The sequence below is a fragment of the Orycteropus afer genome, unplaced genomic scaffold, assembly GCF_000298275.1.
Source record: "Orycteropus afer afer isolate SDZICR_OR568_19922 unplaced genomic scaffold, OryAfe1.0 scaffold00123, whole genome shotgun sequence".
NCBI lineage: Eukaryota > Metazoa > Chordata > Mammalia > Tubulidentata > Orycteropodidae > Orycteropus > Orycteropus afer.
In genome coordinates, this window is record NW_006921710.1 from 6,860,873 (window position 1) to 6,881,152 (window position 20,280).

The 20,280-nt window shown below is 43.7% G+C and overlaps 3 protein-coding genes and 1 non-coding gene across 4 annotated transcripts in view; 2 read left to right on the forward strand and 2 right to left on the reverse strand.

Moving 5' to 3' along the window:
• LRSAM1 (leucine rich repeat and sterile alpha motif containing 1) overlaps nucleotides 1-405 on the reverse strand; it is a 67,497-nt gene extending 67,092 nt beyond the window's left edge. Inside the window, exon 1 of the mRNA XM_007944314.2 lies at nucleotides 334-405. Coding sequence (XP_007942505.1) covers nucleotides 334-405 — 72 coding nt within the window. The remainder of the gene's footprint in view (nucleotides 1-333) is intronic.
• A 2,332-nt stretch (nucleotides 406-2,737) lies between these two features.
• On the forward strand, nucleotides 2,738-6,050 carry RPL12 (ribosomal protein L12). The gene is made up of 6 exons (XM_007944375.2): nucleotides 2,738-2,852; nucleotides 3,422-3,495; nucleotides 4,243-4,341; nucleotides 4,816-4,897; nucleotides 5,505-5,591; nucleotides 5,926-6,050. Exons 1-6 carry the CDS (start codon nucleotides 2,816-2,818, stop codon nucleotides 6,048-6,050), a joined length of 504 nt encoding a protein of 167 aa, XP_007942566.2. The 5' UTR covers nucleotides 2,738-2,815.
• Nucleotides 5,302-5,432, forward strand: LOC122150336. Its single transcript, XR_006163613.1, has one exon. It is a non-coding gene; the product is annotated as a small nucleolar RNA SNORA65 (small nucleolar RNA).
• Nucleotides 6,051-7,989: 1,939 nt separating the features above from the next.
• ZNF79 (zinc finger protein 79) lies at nucleotides 7,990-18,004 on the reverse strand. The gene is made up of 4 exons (XM_007944316.1): nucleotides 17,921-18,004; nucleotides 14,352-14,478; nucleotides 13,293-13,388; nucleotides 7,990-9,161 (listed from the first exon to the last, which is right to left on the reverse strand). The coding sequence occupies exons 1-4, from the start codon at nucleotides 17,951-17,953 to the stop codon at nucleotides 7,990-7,992; spliced, it is 1,428 nt and encodes a 475-aa protein (XP_007942507.1). The 5' UTR covers nucleotides 17,954-18,004.
• Nucleotides 18,005-20,280: the final 2,276 nt, after the last annotated feature.

A 20,280-nucleotide genomic window follows, 5' to 3' on the forward strand; every position in this document is an offset into this window, starting at 1 on the left:
GTGGGTTTGAACCGCCAGCCTTCTGGTGAGCAGTCAAGTGCCTTAGGCACTATGCTACTAGAGCTCCTTAGAGCAGCACTAGGTAACCAGAATAACTGAACAAGTGACAATGAGTGTGATCACTGTTACAGAGGGGAAGTGCAGGACACTCCTGGAGCACTTCACAGGGGGCCTCCTTGGTCTGGTGTGAGAGGCTGAGATTTTAATCTCACAACTCTGGAGTAGAGGAGGTAGAAGGGAGGGAGCACAGCTACTTTGGGGGCAGTGTGGTGCCCTGTTTCATGGGGTAGAGGAAGAGATGGGAATGACTCAGAGGAAACCCCTGTCTCTTACCAGACACATCTGGTACTCCAGGCGTTTCCGAGCCTCCTCGCTGGGTTTCCGTTTTCGGAAGAAGAGTGGCATCCTTCTCTTCACTCAAAGTGATTTTCAGGACACTGGGATACAGGAGAGAAGTTAGGGCCTGTGGAATTTTTCACAACCCTTCTAACACCCAGAACAGGTAACACAGTAATACAGAGCATGTAGTCAATCTGCTGGTCTGGGTCCCATGAGGGCAGGGCTGTGCTGACCTCATCCATCAGTTTGTCCCTGAGCTCCACACAGCAGGTCCTTACTCCTCGCAGTTGACTAAACAACAGGCAGCAGGATGTGGGGGAAAGAGTACCACAACAGCAGTCAGGCAACCTGGGGCTGGCCCACGTTTGCCAACATGACACCTTAAGCACAACCTTTCCCCAATCTGGGCCTTTATTTCTCCACATTAGACAAAGGGGTTGATCAAGGTAAGTTTCCTCAAGTCCTTTCCAAGGATGACTTTTTAAGACTCTTAACAACCTTGGCTGATAAATTACTTCTAGCTCCTGAAACACTGTTATACAGTAATTATCAGCAGAACCAACCCCAAGCCAGTCACGACCTTGGGGAACTCAAGTACATCATGCCCAGAGATTCCTGAATTACAATAAAAAATTAAACAACAGTTCTTCAAGTACCTTACCACTCTCACAGTTATTTTTCCACTTGATTCTTAGCTGTTTATAGATGACGAAACTGAGGCTCATAGAGTTCAAAGGTCTGGTTATAAAGCCTGGAACCCTGGTCTTTTGAGTCCTGATCCTGTGGAGCTTGCCAAACTCCTTGGTGCTCAAATAACTTAGCACACACTAAGCATAGTGGCCAGAATTCAGAGGCAAGGTGCTCACTGCCTGCCTGACGCCTGTACAGTGCTCTGCAAATATCAGGGCTCTGTAAGGGGCAGTGATGGGCCAGGAAACAGTCATCAGGGCAGTTTATGCTTTGCGATGATACATCGCCCAGTTTAAATCCCAACTCTGCCACCTGCTGGCTTTGTTCACTCTCTGAGCCTTAGTTTCCTGACAATGTTACCAACACTTGATGTTGTGAAGATCCAGTGATTTCCTCCCATATGTAAAGCCCAGAGCATCCCCACACTCCACCCCAGCCCCCTTGCTGTGGAGTTGATTCTGACTCATACCACCCTGTAGGACAGAGGAGAAAGAAGAACCACCTCGTGAGATTCCCAAGGCTGTAATCTTTCTGCCACATCTTCCCCTTCTCACCTCTGACCTTTCAGTTTGCATCTGAGCACTTAACCACTGTGCCACCATAGCACAGTACCTAGCATACATAGTGAGCACTCAGTAAATGTTGGCCACATAGCAGCACACAGCTAACACAACGATTCAGGGCCAACTGCAGGTGAAGGAGCGAGGGAGAAGAGGGAAAGAGATGGCAGCTGAAGACACACCCAATCCCCAGAGTGAGAGGTGGAGATCGGATCTCCGTCCGCGGGGGCGGGAGCCGTCTAGGGACTCTGCAGGATTGAAGAGCCGGCTCAGGCCCCTCCTGTCATCCTACTGTGCCAGCAGGGATGGGCAATGGTCTCACCTATGTCTCCCTACGTTCTTATCCCCCAGCTCCCTAATGACAAACCCTCCCTTACTCCCTCCTCGACGCCCAGCCTTCTCCACCCTCTCTTCAATGACTAGCAACCCCCCAAGATCAGCTCTTCCATCCCGCCCAGAAGGGGAAAACCACACCCAGCCTTTGAGCTGGGTGAGCTCTGCGCGACCCGGTTTTGTGGATGGAGAGGGACCCTACGTTCGGACCCTCACTCAATGGGGTTGGTCACGGATGCGGGGTTGCAAACTACTAGGCACAAGCCAGGGCGGGGCCGGAGTCTGGTCTCTTCCAAACTCAGGTCCTGGGGACCGAAACTCAGAATCTCAGAAAGTCATGCAGACGAGGATGACGAAGTCTGAGACTCTAAGAACTGCGAAATCTCAGAACAGTATAAAATTATCTTTGTAACTGAAAATACATGCACCACGAGCGGGTAGAAGAGAACCCGGGCTCTTTAAGGTACTGGGGTCCCGGAACCTTCAGAGAAGGGGCGGGGCCTTGGGATGGGGGACAGGGACGCCGGGGTGACCCTCCCAGTAAGGAATAATGGGGAATAGCAGAACTCGCGACCGCAGGAGCAGCCCCCTTTTGCCTGCTTTCCCCTAGGAGCGAACAGCCTCGAAAGTCCTTCAGAGCCCCCAGCCACAGCTCACCGTGGTGCCGGGCCTTCCAGCAGTCCACCTCAGGTGCCCGCCCACAAGCAACAGAGCGGCAAGGGCGTCACTGGGAGGCTAGGCGGAGGCTTCAGTTCTCGCGATATCAGCGTGGGCAATATCCGGCGTGGTCCGCGGCAGTTCCGGCCTTTCGGCTTTCGGCTTGGAGGAGGCTAAGGTGCAACTTTTTTCGGTCGTCCGGCATCTAGGTTCATCCGACACCAGCCGCCTCCGCCATGCCACCCAAGTTCGACCCCAACGAGATCAAAGTCGGTGGGTGCTCTAGATACGGCCAGGGCTGCGGGATGGAGCATGCCTCCTCACTGCGGCCCGTCTGGTCTGCGGCCCCTGCCGCGTTTGTCTTTCCCATGTCAGTCTTTAAAGTCTTGGCCTTCTAGAGGCATACTCGGAGCTTTTGGTGATGAGTTCTGGGCGCTTTGTGGTCCTGGCCTAGTCTCTTACCCTTTCTGGGCCTCAGCTTCCCCATGTGTAAATGGGGAGGGAGGACCAGAAGACCGGTGGCAGCTTTGAGGCCCGCACGCCCTAGGGTAAGGTTTGTTTCCGGGCATTTCTGACCTTCTGCGCTGAGTTCGCTGGCGTCCGAACACTATTTCCGTGCCAGCCGGGTGTGGGGTGTAGGTGGTCGCCGAACCCGAGGCCGCTGCAACCACGTGGCACCCGCTGCGGCCCGCGCCCAAGGAGAGGAGGTGGCTCGCGGACAGGGGTGGTCTGTCTCGGTCCAAAGCATTGCTGAGGTTTTTGCTGCCCCCGGGAAGATGCGGAGAATGGGCTCTGGGTCGGGGGCTTTCTCTGCAGAAGCATTAATCCTTACTTTCTCCCAGTGTACCTGAGGTGCACCGGTGGGGAAGTTGGTGCCACGTCCGCTCTGGCCCCCAAGATCGGTCCTCTGGGTCTGGTGAGTTACCTTAACGGAGGGAGGTGTATTAATTTAGATGAGAAGAGCAAAGGTAATCTCTGGCTTAGGCAAACGTGTGTGTACCTGAGTTTTCTACGTTCTTGCGATCGTTTATAATCTGACTGAATTCTAGGCACAGGTAGTATCTACTATAGAATGATTATGTATGAAAATCCTTAAAGTTAGCTTCACTCTATCTTGACTAAACTGCATTTAGTGTACCTGAGACCTGGGTTGGAAGTCAAATATGAGGGTTTTGGAGTCGAGTGATTTTGCAGTACGTTGGGCAGCCTACATTTTTTGGTCAGGAAAATAGGCTTAGCACTGTTGGGAGGACTAAATGGCATAGGGGAAGTTTGAAGATCCTGGTGAGCAGTATGGTAGCTTGTACTTAAACCTTTGCCTCTGTTTTAATGTGTAGACCTAGTGGTTTATATAACCGGTGATGACCAGCCTCATTTCCAGCCTCCTGCTTTACTTCGTAGGCCCTTTTGAGGAGTAGCTAGGTAAAGAACTTGGCTCTCATGGTGGTCCTGAGCTTAGAATTGACTGCACTGGACAAAATTAATACCCAGTGTCATTTTCCCAATTTACACTATAGGGATAGCAGTGCCTTGACTAAGTACTTCACTTATTCCTGAATACTGGAAAAGGAAGATTTGGGATATAGCCAGGTGAGGTGATAGGCAGATTTTAAGGCTGTGTTTCAATTTTGGGCACTGTGATTATGTACTTCTTTTTCTGCAGTCTCCAAAAAAAGTTGGTGATGACATTGCCAAGGCAACCGGTGACTGGAAGGGACTAAGGATTACTGTGAAACTGACCATTCAGAACAGACAAGCTCAGGTATTTACTGGTAACTTGGTTTGAGGGAGGGAAAAGAAAACAATCTTTTTGGATCCCTGGGTGGAAAGTTTGCTGACACAACACCTTGCTACCAGTAATGGGCTGGGAACATAGGTGTCACTCATCCAGAGTGTGTGTGTGGGGGGGTGATTGAAAGACCATATGCTATTCCATTTTTAACTAGGAAAAGGGATTAATTTTATCTCTGGGGAAGGTCTTTCCAAGAGTCTGTACCCAAGGCAAAGAAACAGATTCCAGTGTTACCTCTTGTCACTTGTGTAATCTTGGGCAAACCACTTCAATGTCTCCTGCACTAGTAGACACTGTCAGAGTGGTGAAGATTGCTTGAGAATGTATATATAGCAAGGCCAAGGTCTGGCTCATGAACTCGGCCGAGGTGCACTGCAGTACTGCTTGTCTTCATTTCATCGGTGGTGGGATGGGGCTTACTCACATCAAGAATCTCTGCTGCAGATTGAGGTGGTGCCTTCTGCCTCTGCCCTGATCATCAAAGCCCTCAAGGAACCACCCAGAGACAGGAAGAAGCAGAAAAATAGTGAGTTGCCTTTTCCTTGGTAACCTGTCGTAGTGGTGGTTTGTTAATGATGGTGTTTGATAAAGGGCTGTGCATTTTCCTTATAATGAAACCTGTGGTTGGCATGGGGATTGGGTGTTCAGTTAAGACTGGTACAGAGGCAGGCACTACCAAAATGCCACGTGGCTTTCCCCAGCCTTTGATGGTGTGGAGCATGCTTCACTTGAGTGCATGAAGGTGGGAAATAGGTGTGAACATCTTTGCTTATTATGGGCAGTCAGATGGGATGAGGCGACTGAGAATGATGGACTTGTAATCAGGAAACAACTTTCTGGCTTGAGGATGGTAACCTGAGTCTTTTTCCTCAGCTTAAGACAGGGATAATAAAGTCAGGTTAACAAAAGACATTGTTCTGTTCACAGCCACCTGCCACCGCACCTGACCACTTCTTTTCTTGGCTGGTGCAATCCAGTGGTGAGCTGATAGTAAACCCCAGCTTAGGAAACAGGGTTGTTCTTCATGTGGATGACTCTGTGCCGAAAGCATGGGAACAGCCTAGACAATGATTTGAGGACATGAGGTCTCCTCTGGCTTTGGGTTGTGACAGCCTTTGTTTTCTTTTCTGCAGTTAAGCATAGTGGAAATATCACTTTCGATGAGATTGTCAGCATTGCCCGTCAGATGCGACACCGATCTTTAGCCAGAGAACTCTCTGGTAAGAGCAATACAACTTGGAACCACTTTGTTGTAATTGGGGTCATTTTCAGAGTGGTTGGAGCTCTTCCTACTAGGGAGATTTACTTTTAAGACCCACATTGGGGCATGATGTCTTCCTGGACTTGAAAGAATGCCCTTAAGTTTGTGATGACAATCTTGGGCTGGATGTGGTTAAATCTGCAGACCATGCCTTCAAGCCTCTAGCCCATAACTAGATGGGATGCCAAGCTTTGGTGTGCCATTCCTGCTATTCCACAAAATGGGGCTATTTCTGTTCAACTTAGTATTGTGAGGGGCTGAGCTCCTTTAATGCCACCTTTTCTCAATTACAGGAACTATTAAAGAGATCTTGGGGACTGCCCAGTCTGTGGGCTGCACTGTTGATGGCCGTCACCCTCATGACATCATAGATGACATCAACAGCGGTGCTGTGGAATGCCCAGCTGTAAGTGACTAGCATCAGTTTCATTTGGTTGAAGTGGGGGTGAAGTCCCTATGGGAAGGCCAATCTATCTATCTGAATATAAGCTGTCAAGTTCTAGGAATTACCAGTAGTGGGGTTGGGAAACTCTTTTTTTGGTCCTATTACTGATAGAGCTTTTTTTTTTTTCCCCCCCACAGAGCTGAAAATTAAAAAAATTTCAATAAAGGATCATTTGGTAACCAGTAGATTTGCTTTTTTGATGTAGTAGCTCCTGAGGGAAGCTTTTGGGAGTTGGAGGGCCATTGGGGGCCTGTGGAGAAGAGACAATCTGGGTAACAAGCCCCTTGTGGATAGATGGCACGTACGGGACCCAGCTAAGAAAGGGGAGATCTGGAAAGGAAATCCGCTTTTTGTAAACACTTAAATATTTATAAAGATGGAGTTTCGTGTGATACATCAGTTTTATCTTTGCCAAGTCTTTATTAATCTTACTTTAAATTCTGTTCCTTCTACCTACTTTGTACTGCCTATATTAAACTTTTACCTCAATATGAGGAATAAAGGGATAAATTGCAAGATACTTGGCACTGGGACAAGCTGGACCTCCTGAGCAGCTTTAACCACCACCTGGAAAGGGCTTGCTTTAGAGTACTGGCTTCAAGGGAGTATTTTGCCCTGAGAACTTAACCACTTTCCCTGCATTAGTCATTTTTTAGCTTCTCAGTGATTTGCCAGTAGTCACTTTAAATTGGCCCAGCTAGTCTAATGTGCATTAAGGGTTGAGAAATTTCGGCCTTAAATGGAACAGCTCGAGAACTCAGGGGAGAGGAATAAGCATTTCAGGAAGGACACCTGAGGTATGCAGTCTCCAAGTTGTCAAGGAACCATCCAGGGAGGCACAGGGGTGCTGGGAAGAGTTCACTAGTTGGGGTGTGAGGGTTCATAGCCTGGTGGCGCAATGGTTCAAGCACTTGGGCTGCAATCTCCCATAATGATGACAGTTACAGCTTAGAAAAACATGGGATAGTTCTCTATCATATGATGAGTTATTATGAATCAAAAATGGACTTGATGCCTCTAGCAACAGCATTGTGTACTAGTGATTTGATTCCCACTCAGGTACTCTACTGGATAGAACCATAGGGCTTCCTAGGTCTTTTCTCAACTAGGAGTGGCTGCTGGCCTTCAGATTAGCCTAGCACTTAACCACTATGCTATCAGGGAAGTGTATATTTCCCCCAAATGAAATGCTAGTATTCCAGTACTTGGTTCTAGAAGCTCATTTGCCTACATCTCCCCAACCAAGACACCTGAGGAGTGGACAAGTCATTGCTTGGCTAATTCTCTACCCTTGGTTCACCCTTTGTAACAGCTCTCATTACTTCAAGGAAAGGTAAGAGCATTTCCTAAATGCCTGGCCTTGATGTAAAAGTCCAGTTCTTTATTCAGTGCTTTGATCACTTATAAGACAGTGGTTCCTGTGGCTTCCAGCCAAACAAAAGACAGGCATGTGAGCCAAACATTTACATTAGGTAGATACTCCTTGCAGAGATCAATCAGGAAAACAAGGGTTGTGTGTGCACAGGGAGACAGCTGGGGGGCGGGGGCGCAGAAGTACATGGGAAGGAAGGACACAGGAGAGCCTATAGCTTTGTGGGAGATGAATTTGTAAACTTTGACCCAAATCACAAATTTTTTTAAAGAATGGTCTGGAGGGCTACTGTATTATCTTACACACTGAACGAAGGTAAATGCTGACTGAAAATTTTGAGTTTGATTCTGTAAATTCTGTGATGTGTAATGAATAACAGTGTGAGGGCTCAGTCTCCCACATGTATTTATTGAAGGTGCTTTTGCATGTAGTTCTGGTCACAGAATAAATGTCACATATCCCAGATGCCTTCAGACTACCTATCTTCATGATGAATGAGTTGACATTTTCTCAAAAGTTTTATTTTCTCAAGTTCTGTACTCACTCTCCAATATGGAGCCTTTGATGTCTAATGAAAGCTGAACTACACCTGAAGGCTTTCCCACACTCACTACATTCATAGGGTTTCACACCAGTGTGAATTCTTTGATGCTGACTAAGGGATGAACTCTGATTAAATGCTTTCCCACACTCATTGCATTCATAAGGTCTCTCTCCAGTGTGAATTATATGATGCCGAATAAGGGCTGAGCTCTCACTGAAGAATTTCCCACATTCATTACATTTATAAGGCTTTTCTCCAGTATGGGTTTTTTGGTGAATTATAAGATTTGTACTTTGGCTGAAGGCCTTCCCACACTCACTACATTTGTAAGGTTTTTCTCCAGTATGAGTCCTGTGATGGTTTGTGAGGTTTGCACTCTGGCTGAAGGCCTTGCCACATGCATTACACTTGTAGGGTTTCTCTCCCGTATGAATTCTCTGGTGCTGAATGAATGCTGCACAGTAACTGAAGGCCTTCCCGCACTCATTGCATTTGTAAGGCTTTTCCCCAGTATGAGTCCTCTGGTGGTTTGTAAGATTTGCACTATGGCGGAAGGCCTTCCCACAGTCACTGCATTCGTAGGGTTTCTCTCCAGTGTGAATTCTCTGATGCTGAACAAGTGCAGAACAGTCACTGAAGGCTTTCTCACACTCATTGCATTTGTAGGGCTTTTCTCCAGTATGCGTTCGCTGGTGTTTTGTGAGGTTTGCATTCTGGCTGAAAGCTCTCCCGCATTCACTGCATTTATAAGGTTTCTCTCCAGTGTGAATCCTCTGATGCTGAATAAGAGATGAGCTCTGGCTGAAAGCCTTCCCACATTCATTGCACTCATAGGGCTTTTCCCCAGTGTGACTCTTCTGATGTTGAGAAAGAGATGAACAGTAACTGAAGGCTTTGCCACATTCATTACATGTGTACGGTTTTGCTCTGTGAAGCTTAATTATATCTGAGTTCTTGAAGCTCTTTGGATGTATTTCACATTTACGGGGTCTCAATTCTGTAGGAACTCTCTGTTGTGGAGAAAGGACTGGCCTCAGATTGATGCTTTTCCCAAATTCGCTGTTCCTGTGGTCTGACTCCCCAGGGGGAATTTCTACACTTGGGTCTTGGAATGATTCTTCAGAGATGTCTTGCTCTGGTGGTGATTCCTTGGATATAGTCTTCCAGTCTGAAAAAAGAAAATCAATAGTCCTTATTTCCTTAAGAATTTAGCAAAGTTCTTACAGACAGGTTTGGTGGTTCTGTTAAGTTGCCTTCTATCTAGAACACTTGGTTCATATTTCTGTTCTAATTCATTAAAGAATGACCAAGATTGTTTTTCAAAACTTAATGTTAGCTCTCAGAGCACCCATTAGCACCTTTCCTAACTGCAAATAGGATGAAATTTACCCCAGTCTCCTGTGCCTCAGATGCAGTACTCTGCCTGTTTCTAAGGAAAAGACCAGGTAGTGGGAAGTCATACTGTCTTCTGGGGACCATTCCTACTTTTACCAAAATTTAAATTCTCTGTGGTTTTGGGCAGTCTGGTTACTAGGCTTAAATACTTTAGTTCTATTTAAGAATTTAGTCTAAGGAAATAGAAATCATACAAGATGTATAGACAAGGGTGATCATAGCATCACTATCAAGTGAAAAAGCAAACAACTAAATGTTAAATAAGGGCACGGTTAACAGTATAGCCAGCGAAGGGACATTAGTCAACTATAAGTCATGTTCACATTTGAAATCTGTACAATATAATTTTTTTAAAAGATAGTTACTGTAAAAAGACTGGAAAGATAGGTAATGTAAATGTTAGCTGTATACCTACTCTTATTATCTTATTATCTGACGACTCACATTTATGACAACAGGAAAAAAATCTATCTTACTATTTTGTACATAAGCAATTTACATTTGGCAGTATTGAACACTGAGTTTTACAAGGTAAGAGTCACGCTTGGCTGGACTGTGATTCTCAGTGGCTTTGTAGGTGTGTAATGATGTAGTCTTCCTCCATTTTGTGATCTGATACAGTCAGCTTCCATTTTTTAATATTTTTTTGCATAATGACTTGGTCTTTGGAACATAACTTCGTTGGTAAGTGAGGAGTGGTATACTGTCTTTGGGTTGTGAGATCAGGCGTGATTTTTATTTTCTTTAATACTTGTATTTTGGAAATGTTCTCCAATAATAGCATTATTTTTATAATAAATATTACAAGTTTGCTTTCAAAGAATATGCAGTAATGTATTACTGTATTTTGTGATAAGATTATTTGTGTGTGGTGGGATTATAGGGAATCTTGATTTTTTTTAAATTCCTTTTTGTATTTTCCAAATTTTAAATGAACTTTTATTTTCAGTAGTTAAAAAAAGGTAATTTAAGAAGACTAAATGGTATTATTTTATAATTGGAAAATTAATTTCTTTAAATAGAGTTCATGATTCTTGATCCTCTATGGAACTTCCCACATTTTAAAGAAAGCTTTTAAATGTTAAGTTAATATTTGGAATGTTTTAAAACATTAAGTGAAGCTTAAGATCCTCGCCCGTGTTGGATCCACTGCCAGTCCCAGACGCCTGTCTCCTGCACAGGGACTTGAGGGTAAGAAAGTGACTAATAGAGAGGGCTAGAGCTTTCAACAAGGCATGATTTTTTTATTTTTTTTAAGGTATTCTTCCCCTTTCTACCTTATTTCTCAGAGGTTCTAGGCACCTTTCCACACTGAACCTTGACCCAGACACTCTAGGTTCAAATCTTAGGTCTGTTTCTTACTACGTATGACTTGGAGTGAATCATTTCGTCTTCCTATACCGCTGATTTCTCACCTGTGAAAGGAGATGATTATAGTAATTACCTCACAGAATTTCGAGGATTAAATAAAGCACCCAGAACCATTCCTGATACATAGTAAATGTTACAGGAGTATGATTATTGTGGGGAGTCCCTGGGTGGTACAGATTGTTAATATGCTCAGCAGCTAACCAAGAGAGGTTCGAGTCCATCCAGAGGCTCCCTGGGAGAAAGACTTGTGATCTATTTCTGAAAAATCATGCACTGAAAACCCTTTGGAGCACCATTCAACTGTGACACACATGGAGTCACCATGAGGCAGAGTGAGCTCAGCAGCAACTGGTACTGGTGTTTTGACCTGTTCTTGTCAGCCATCCTAAAGTATTACGCAGGTACATATTCATGATCCACTGAGAGTGTTCCATTTCAAGTTGACAACATCTCTATGTAACTTGATATTCGAGCATATGGCTTTGATGGCTCTCCCAAACAGGCCATTTGAGTAAGAAACAGAAGCAGGAGAAGTGACAAGCAGCAGTGAGACAGGAGCAAGTCAGAATACCCTATAATGCTCACTAATGGCTGGATCCCAGTCCACCTCTCCCGAGTGCCGACTCTTGTATCAGCGTATCTAATGGATATCCCAAATCGAATACATGCAAACCAGAACTACCGATTCCGCCTTTAAGCCAGCATCTTTGTCAGTCTTCCCATTTACCCAGCTGCTCTGGCCAAAAAACTTGGGTCATCCTTAATGACTCTCTCCCCACACATCCCACATTCAATCTATTTCCAAGTTCTGTTGGCTTTAACACCTAAGTGCATCCTGAATCTCTCTCCTACCAAGCTACCATCATTTCATGGTCTGTAACAGCTTATTCCTAACTGGCCTGCCGCTTACACTCTTGATCTATGAAAGTCTATTCATATGTATGCTGAATTTTCTTTTCAAACATCTATCAAATACCACCCTTTCCCTGCTTTAAAATTCTCCAATGGCTTTATATTTTCCTATGTGAATAAAATCTGAAAGCCTTACCACAGCCGACAATCCACCATCATCATCAGTCCTCTCTCCCACTCTTCTTGTTCACCATGCTCTAGCCACAGAGGTCTTCTGATCATAACACAAGCCAAGCTCATTCTCACCTCAATGCCTCAACACATGCTGTGGTTCAGAATGTTCCTCCCCTCGACCTTCATGGCTGGCTCATTGTCTTCTTCAATCTCAGGTCTTTCCTATCCTCTTACCTGAAATAGTCCTTTCTCCCCCATCTCTATTCATTGACACAGCTTTGTGTCCCTCAGGACCCTGCCTTATTTTCTTCATAACACTCATTATCTAAAATTATATTAGCTATTTCATTTATTTATTTATTTTTTAAATATGTTTTGTTCTCTGTTGTCAAAACAATGCCAAGCATGTACCAAATGCTTAATGCATATTTGTTGACATAATAATTTGTTGGCATAATAGTTGAATGCATGTGACTGAGCCAAATAGACTAGCTGGACCTGGGGAAATAGCAGCATCCATGACAGAAGTTCCCAAGCAAGCAGTGACGCAAAAGGTAGTCTAAAGGCCTGTGTCTGTCATTTTGGGAGAGGTGCGATGAGGTGGAATCACGGAGGCCCCTGAAACCAGCCCATGGAGGAGCCGGTGATGCCCAGGACACTGGTCTCTGAGCAGAGGTGTAACATCACAGAAGCAGTATTTGAATTACTCTAATAGCCAAATTTAATTTAAAATTTACATTAAACTTCTGATCACTATCATATAGCTTAAATAGCACTCCATAAGTTTTTGTCCATATATTAGTTCATAAAGTGAGATTTTATTGCCCACGTTTTTCAGATATGGAAACAGATGATCATGTAGTTCAATGGTTTACCCTGAACTCATCAGTTACTAAGTAGTAAGTCAGAACTTGAATATCTATCTTCCATGCATCCACCTCCAAAGTCGCTGCTGCTTCCCTGCACTAATGCCTTGGAGCACGTGTAGCTGATGGTAACACCCTTTACAACTTCTGTTTCTAATAATAATGATGATCTAAACCTTTTGAGGTAACCTTGTTAAGATCTTGAATCCCTCTGTGACCATGATAAACCTTTTTCCCAGAAAAATGCCCTTCCCCTAGCCACAAGATATGTACCCAATTGCTGAGGTTTCACACAGGTTAAAAGGCCCTGCCAAACAAGGCATGTTGGGGAGGATGGAGTGCTCAGGAAAAGGAAGCATAAGTGAAGCTCCCTGTGAAAGGCAGTTTCAGCAAGGATGAGCGGCACCCGGTTACAATGCGGACTGAGGTGCACCTGATGGGTTGCTTACCTACATGTCCCACATTGGATGTGAGGATGGTAAGATGGAGAGGAGAGCGACCGACAGTTCCCATTTCCTCATCTGTAAAATAAAGTTAATCTCTACCTCACAGGGTTGGTGTAATAATCAAATGCACTACTCAGTGTTTCAAAGGGGCTTTTGTTCCCAAGAATCTTAGCAGCTTAGTGCTTGCTCACTGACCTGGGCAGGCACTTCTTAGGCCTTCTCCCTCCAGCATCCATGGTTTTTCTCTCTGTTCTAACTTGGAGTTTGAGCCAGGCTGGGAGACTGGAAGTCCTATTAAAGGGGAATAAATGGGACTTAGAGATCTGTACTAAGTATAAATAGCCACTCAAAACTCAGGGGAGAGGAAGCAAGCCTTTTATTTATTTATTTCATTCAACAAATATTTATTGTGCATTTATTTGGTGCTAGGCACTAGGGGATACAGCAGTAATTAAGACAGACATGGTTCTAAGGTCTTGGTAAAGCATTTCTGGAAGGAACTAAACACAAAACTTCAAGGAGGGGGTTAAGCTGAGGTATTAAGCTAAGCCTGTAAAACAACCTATTTAGGAAGCTGGGAACCTACTGAGTCTGGAGGACTCGACCTCTGTTGGGAAGTAAGAATGGCGACGATGCAGCCTCAAGGAGGAACAAAATGAAACTGCCTATTTGCCAAATGAGAGCACAGTTCTTTCCCTAGGGAACAAAGAAGACTAAGCACTCTCCCTCTGGTGTACTGGGGCAACTGGAGATCGTAAGAACTTTGAAAAGGAGCCTGGTCATGCAGTGGTTCAGTGCTCAGTGGTCAACCAGAAGGCTGGCAGTTCAAACCCACCAGCCACTCCTTGGAATGAAAGTTGGACAATCTACTTCCATAGTGATACCACCTCAGAAACCCAAGGAGGGGTCGCTATGAGTCAGGGCTGACTTGACGGCACATAACAACAACAAGAAGCACTTTGAAAAGGAGCCTTGGTCATGCAGTGGTTCAGTGCTCAGCGGTTAACCAAAAGGCTGGCAGTTTGAACCCACCAGCCACTGTAGGAGAAAGATTTGGCAGTCTTTCTGTAAAGCTCTAGAAACCCTATGGGGCAGTTCTGCTTTGCTGTATAGGGCCGCTATTAGTTGGAATTGATTTGATGGCAATAGGTAAGGTAAGGTAAGCACTTTGGAAAGTGCCAGATTTTCAGAACCAAGTAAGGTAGCAACAAGCAAATTTCAAATCTTTTTTTTTTTTTAAAGAGGTTTTCTTACCCAATAGGACCAGGTTTCTGGACTTTTCTGGTATCCCCTCCTTGTACCTGTCCCTCAGACCAGGGACTGGGTGTCTCCAGCCCTCTTGGGTAAAAGCTCCAGTCACACTGCTGAAGGACATGGATCCCTGAAACAACACCACATTCCAGCTCAGCTAGTGGCCCCAGGATCTGGGGTGGAGGCAAGGGGGGTGGGGATGTTGGAAACTCTGGGGAACATGGACAGCAGGCCTCGAAGGCTCTGAAAGGATTCAGGACTTTGGGTTAAGAAAAGCATTTGCTGATCACTTTCTACATGTCTACACTATTGGATTTAACAACAACAACAACAACAAAAATACAGTCTCTTGTCTGTATGCATTTGTAATTTTGGTAGACCTTATATAAAAATAGAAAATATAGATGAGACATATTTGCGTAGGAACTAAGGTGCTTCAGAGTTGAAGAGCCAATAGAGGGGAAAAAAATTTAGAATGTCTGTTCATATGGTTAGGAATTAGGTGCAAATTAGGAAAGAAATGTGAAAAATGAATTTGTAGAACATTTCACAAAGATTCCCGTGAACTCAGATCACACTGTACAGCAAGAGAGCCAGGTATGCAAGCAACCGGCTGGAATAATATTTGTCAAACAGATGAAGAATCCTGGAAGAGGGAAGGGAGAGGAGACATTCAGAGAACCACAGAAAGAAGGCACTCACTGAACTGTCCTCAAAGAAGGAGGTTGCCTTCATAGACCAAGGGAAGGCTATCCAAGGCAGGGGAGGCACCATGAGCAAAAGCAAGAGGCAAGAAAGCCCTTGTAGGACCAGGTTTGCTGGTCTGATAGACCCTGGTGGAACCACTGAGCCTATGGCCTCTAGCTGCCCTTCAGGTCTGGAATTGAACCCACACCTATGGCTTCCAGCCAAACAAAAGACAGGCATATGAGTTGAACATTCACCTGAGGTCGATACACTCCTTGGAGAGAACAATCATGGGAGGGAGAAGAGTGGTTTATGCACAGGGAGACAGGTCAGGGGACAGGGGTGCATGGAGGGATGAAAACAGGGAGGAAGTGACTGTTGGGAGGAAATGGGAGGGGAGCTGTTGCATTGGGGTAAATTGTGGTCAATGTCATGAGACAGTATATGTGAACTGCTGTATGGAAAGTGAATTTGCTATGTAAATTTTCACCCAAATCACAATTAAAAAAAAAAAAAAAAGCCCTTGTTTGTTCAGAGGATGGCAAGGGGTCTATGCAGTAGGAATGAAGGGGTGAGGGAATGAAGGGCCTGGAAAGACTGGTTGAAGTCAAAGTGTAAAAAGCCTCAAATAACTTGATAAAAAGTGGTGCTTTTATCCCCGAGGTGGCAGGGAAAGATGTGCCTTGAGATGGAGGTGGGGAGAGGATGGTAACATCTAACAGGGTCAGTGTCATGTTGAGAGATGACGTGCCCTCCAATGGGGAACAGATGCATGACTGGAAATGGATTTTGTAAGAAATCTGAGGATGAATCAGAGATTTCTTGGAAAATCAGCTATATGGTGATGTCAACAACTAAGAAACATAGGAAAAGGAGGCTTGTCAGCAAAGTACACAGTTTGTGTTTGGGCCCACCAAGTTCAAGGTTGCTGCAGTTGTTCTGTAACATCTGAAAACATGGGACTGGAGTTCAGGAGAGACAGAGCAAAAGCCCTAAGGGATGTAGGTAACAGCAGAAACTGTTCATACAACAAGCAAGCCCCTACTCTATGCAATGTACCCTGCGCTAGGTACTTGGAGCAGAAGTAGGCAGGTGTAAAAGACTAATCACCAAATTGGGAGCTCTGGTAGCATAGTGACTAAGGCACTTGACTGCTAACCAGAAGGCTGGTGGTTTAAACCCACCAGCCATTCCTCAGAAGGAAGGTTGGGTGATCTACTTCTGAGAGATACTGCCTTGGAAACCCAAGGAGGGGTCACTATGAGTTGGGTCGGACTTGATGGCACATAACAACAAATCACCAGATTAGTGATTTACTAATTATTAACTTCTTAACATAAGGCAGTAATTATCTCCTGGCCAGCCCCACAGGAACCTCAAATTCAACAAAATGCAACAGGGAAACCTATCTTCTGCAGACCTGCTTTTCCTTGCTTAGTCCTAACCCAGGGAGTGGGACCTCCACTTACCTCACTGGCAAAGCCAGGAATCTAAGTGTTATCCTCCCTCCTTTCCTAAAGCCTTTCCAGATTCCTCCTCAGTATCACTAGAATCCAACCATCTGTCTCCACCTCCCTGCTTCTGCCAACTTCATCTCCCCAACTTAACAAGTCTCTCACTTAACTTTTACCTTGCCTTTCCAATCTACCTTTTATACTAAGAAATATATGGGACAAAGTGGGTCTTAAAAATATATATATAATAAAACAATAGGGTCACTTTCTAATAATCCAGAGTAAAATCCATATAAAGATAGAAATGTCATAAATAACAAAAGAAAAGTAACTACAGGAAATACAAGAAGAAAGAAAATAATAACTGCTACGAGATGTCCGAGTAATTTAATTACTGAGATCAACTAGTTAGAAGATAAACAGATAAAGATATGGAAGAACTGAATAATTTACTTAGTAAGGTTGAGCTGAGAGAGCTGTTATGTCCTTTGCCCTGTAATGTGACTATACTTGGGTATTTTGTGTTGACAAAGAGAGATGGATTCTGTCTTCACCAAGCACAGACCGGCTAAATGGGCAAAGAAATGAAAATAATAATTTTGGACTATTTAAAAAAAAAAAAAAAAAAAAGCTAAAAGCTTTCAATACAACCAAGAAAGGATGTAAATGAATTAAACAGTCAACTTGTGAGATTAAAAAATAAATTTAAAATCTGAGGAAAGCAGAAGCAAAAAATAAGAAAATGTATTTACCTAGTCCAGGCAATAAAATAGGGGAGAAGACAGTTTTGCCCTTACAGAGTGGCTGTGCAGTAGTGGAAAAGAATGCAGACACTGGAAAGGATTTTGTAGGTTATTCTTTTTTTTTTAATTGTGATTTGGGTGAAAGTTTACAGAGCAAATTCACTTTCCATACAGCAGCTCACCTACACTTTGTCTCATAACATTGACTACAATTTACCCCAATGCAACAGCTCCCCTCCCACTTCCTCCCCATAGTTACCTCTTCCCTGTGTCCATCCCTCCATACTCTCTGCCCCCTGAGCTATGTCCTGGTGCATAAACCACTCTTCTTTCTCCCAAGATTGTTCTCTCCAGGGAGTGTATCTACCTTGGGTACATGTTCATGTAGGTTATTCTTAATGAAATGGGGACGTGTTCATCAAATTTTGCTAAGCAGAAATAAAAAGGAAGTTATAAAGCACGGCAAATCCATTTGGGGAGATGAAAGGAAGAATATGATTGAAAATAAAAAAATTAAAATGTTAAATGTTATTTTTTGTGATTAAGAGTGATTTTTTTAAACTTTGTGTGTTGTGTATTTTCCAGGTTTTCTGCAGTGAACACGAATGACTTCCGTAATTAGGGAAAACAAAACCCTACAATTAACACTAGGAGAAAAAAAAGTTTTCTCTGTAAATTTCCAACTCACCTGGGGCCCAGCTGTGAGGAGATCAGTAGCCATCCCCTCCTCTCCTGTGCTTTCCTCTTGGGGAAGGGCGGGGTCAGGGGGAGATAGCCCTGAAGGAAGAGGAAGAAACCGGTGAGGCACGGAAGTGGGCAGCTGAGCCAACAAGCCTCACATTCTCACTCAAGAGTGGGTTCGAAGGACGTAACTCATAGCAGGTTCCAGGACACTCGGGCTATGTTTGCAGGTAACTGTGGGATGAAGGAGCAACATCTCTGTGACGGAGGGCAGAAAGCCCATGTAAACTTTCCTGTTCCTCTTCCTTCAGCTCACTCAGGTGTAGAGAAGCATTAGTGCTGAATGGACTCTCAAGTATCCTGGGTCCCCCACTCATCAGCAGTGTGCCTTTTGTCAAATCACATTACCCTCTCTTCAAAAGACATCTCATTTTTCTCATATCATGGAGAAAACAATCCCTTGTTGGTTTGGTGTGAAGATTAAAGAATAAAGGGGGGAGAAACATACAATCATTTCAATAGCCCCCCCCCCCAAAAAAAGCGACAAAATCCAACATCCTTTCATGATTAAAAACACTCAACAATCTAGGAATAGAAGACAACATCCTCAACTTGATAAAGGGCATTTGTGAAAAAACCACAGCTAATACCATACTCAAGGAGCTCTGGTGGTGTAGTGGATAAAGGATTTGGCTGCTGCTAACCAGAAGGTCGGCAGTTCAAACCCACCAGCTGCTCTGAGGAAGGCAGATGGGACAATCTACTTCTGTAAAGATTTACCGCCTCAGAAACCCAATAGGGGTTGCTGTGAGTTGGAACTGAACCTATGGCAGGGAGTGAGAAGATCATATCAATGATGAAAGACTAAAGCTTTCCCTGTAAGATCAGGAACAACACAAGGATGTCTGCTCACTACTTCTATTCAGCATTATACCGAAGGTTCTAGCCAGGGCATTTAGGCAAGAAAAAGAAATGAAAGGCATCCAGATTGGCAAGGAAGAAGCAAAGCTACTGCTCTTTTGCAGATGACCCGATTTTGTAAGTAGAAAACCCCAAGGAATCCACAAAAGACTTAATAAACGAATCTGGCAAAATTGTAGGCTACAAGATAAATATACAAATATCAATTACATTTCTATATACTACCAGTGGACAATCCAATAATGAAATTACAAGAAAACATTTCCGTTTACCTGGAAACAATTCATTTACAATAGCAATAGAATGAAATACCTAGGAATAAATGTAGCAGATCACCTGTAAGACTTGTACACTGAAAACTACAAAACACAGTTGAAATTACAGAAGGCCTAAATAAACAGAAATGGATTGGAAGACTTAATACTGTCCAGATGTCAACACTCTCCAAATTGATCTACAGAATCAGTGCTATCCTTATAAAAATCTCAGCTGGCTTTTTTGCAGAAACTGACAAGCTAATGCTAAAATTCATATGGATATGCAAGTAGCCAAATAACCAAAAACACACAGTCTTTTAAAACAAAAAAACAAAGCTGAAGGACTCACACTTCCCAATTTCAAAGCTTTCTACAACAGTAATCAACAGTGTAGTACTGGTGTAAGAACAGACATACAGATCAGTGGAAGAGAGTCAAGAGTCCAGAAATAAACTCCACACACCATGATCAATTGCTTCTCAACAAAGGTGCCAAGAAATTCAGTTGGAAAACAGCAGTCTTTACAACAAATCCTGCTAGGACAACTAGATATCCACATGCAAACAAATGAAGTTGAACCCACACTTCGTATCATACGCAAAAATTAATTCAAAATGGATCAAAGACCTAAATGTAAGAATTAAAACTATAAAACTATTAGAAGAAAACATAAGAATACATCTTCATGACCTCAGATCAGGCAAAGGTTTCTTAGATATGACACCAAAAACATAAGCAACTAAAGGAAAAAGAGATAAATTGGATTTCATCAATTAAAACTTTGTGCTTCAAAAGACACCTATCAGGAAAGTGAAAAGATACCCACAGAGTAGAAAAAAATATTTGCAAATCACATATATGTAATACAGTGAAACTTGTGACAGCCAGAACCTGATACAACTACCTTGTTTCCCCAGGTCTTGCAAGTTTTCTGCTTTTGACAGGGTGCAGTCTTACCACTTTTCTGTTGCCCGTTTTAATGGAAAATATTTGAGCTTGCTTTCTGTGACAGGTTTCCACCTTACACAGGTTCTGGCTTTTGCAGGTTATATGTATTTAACATATACAAATATATATGTGTGTGTGTGTGTGTGTGTGTAAAATTTACAAATTATGTATCTTACTCTAGTACCTGGAATGTATGAAGAACTCTTACAATCCAACAATAAAAAGATGAATAAACCAATTG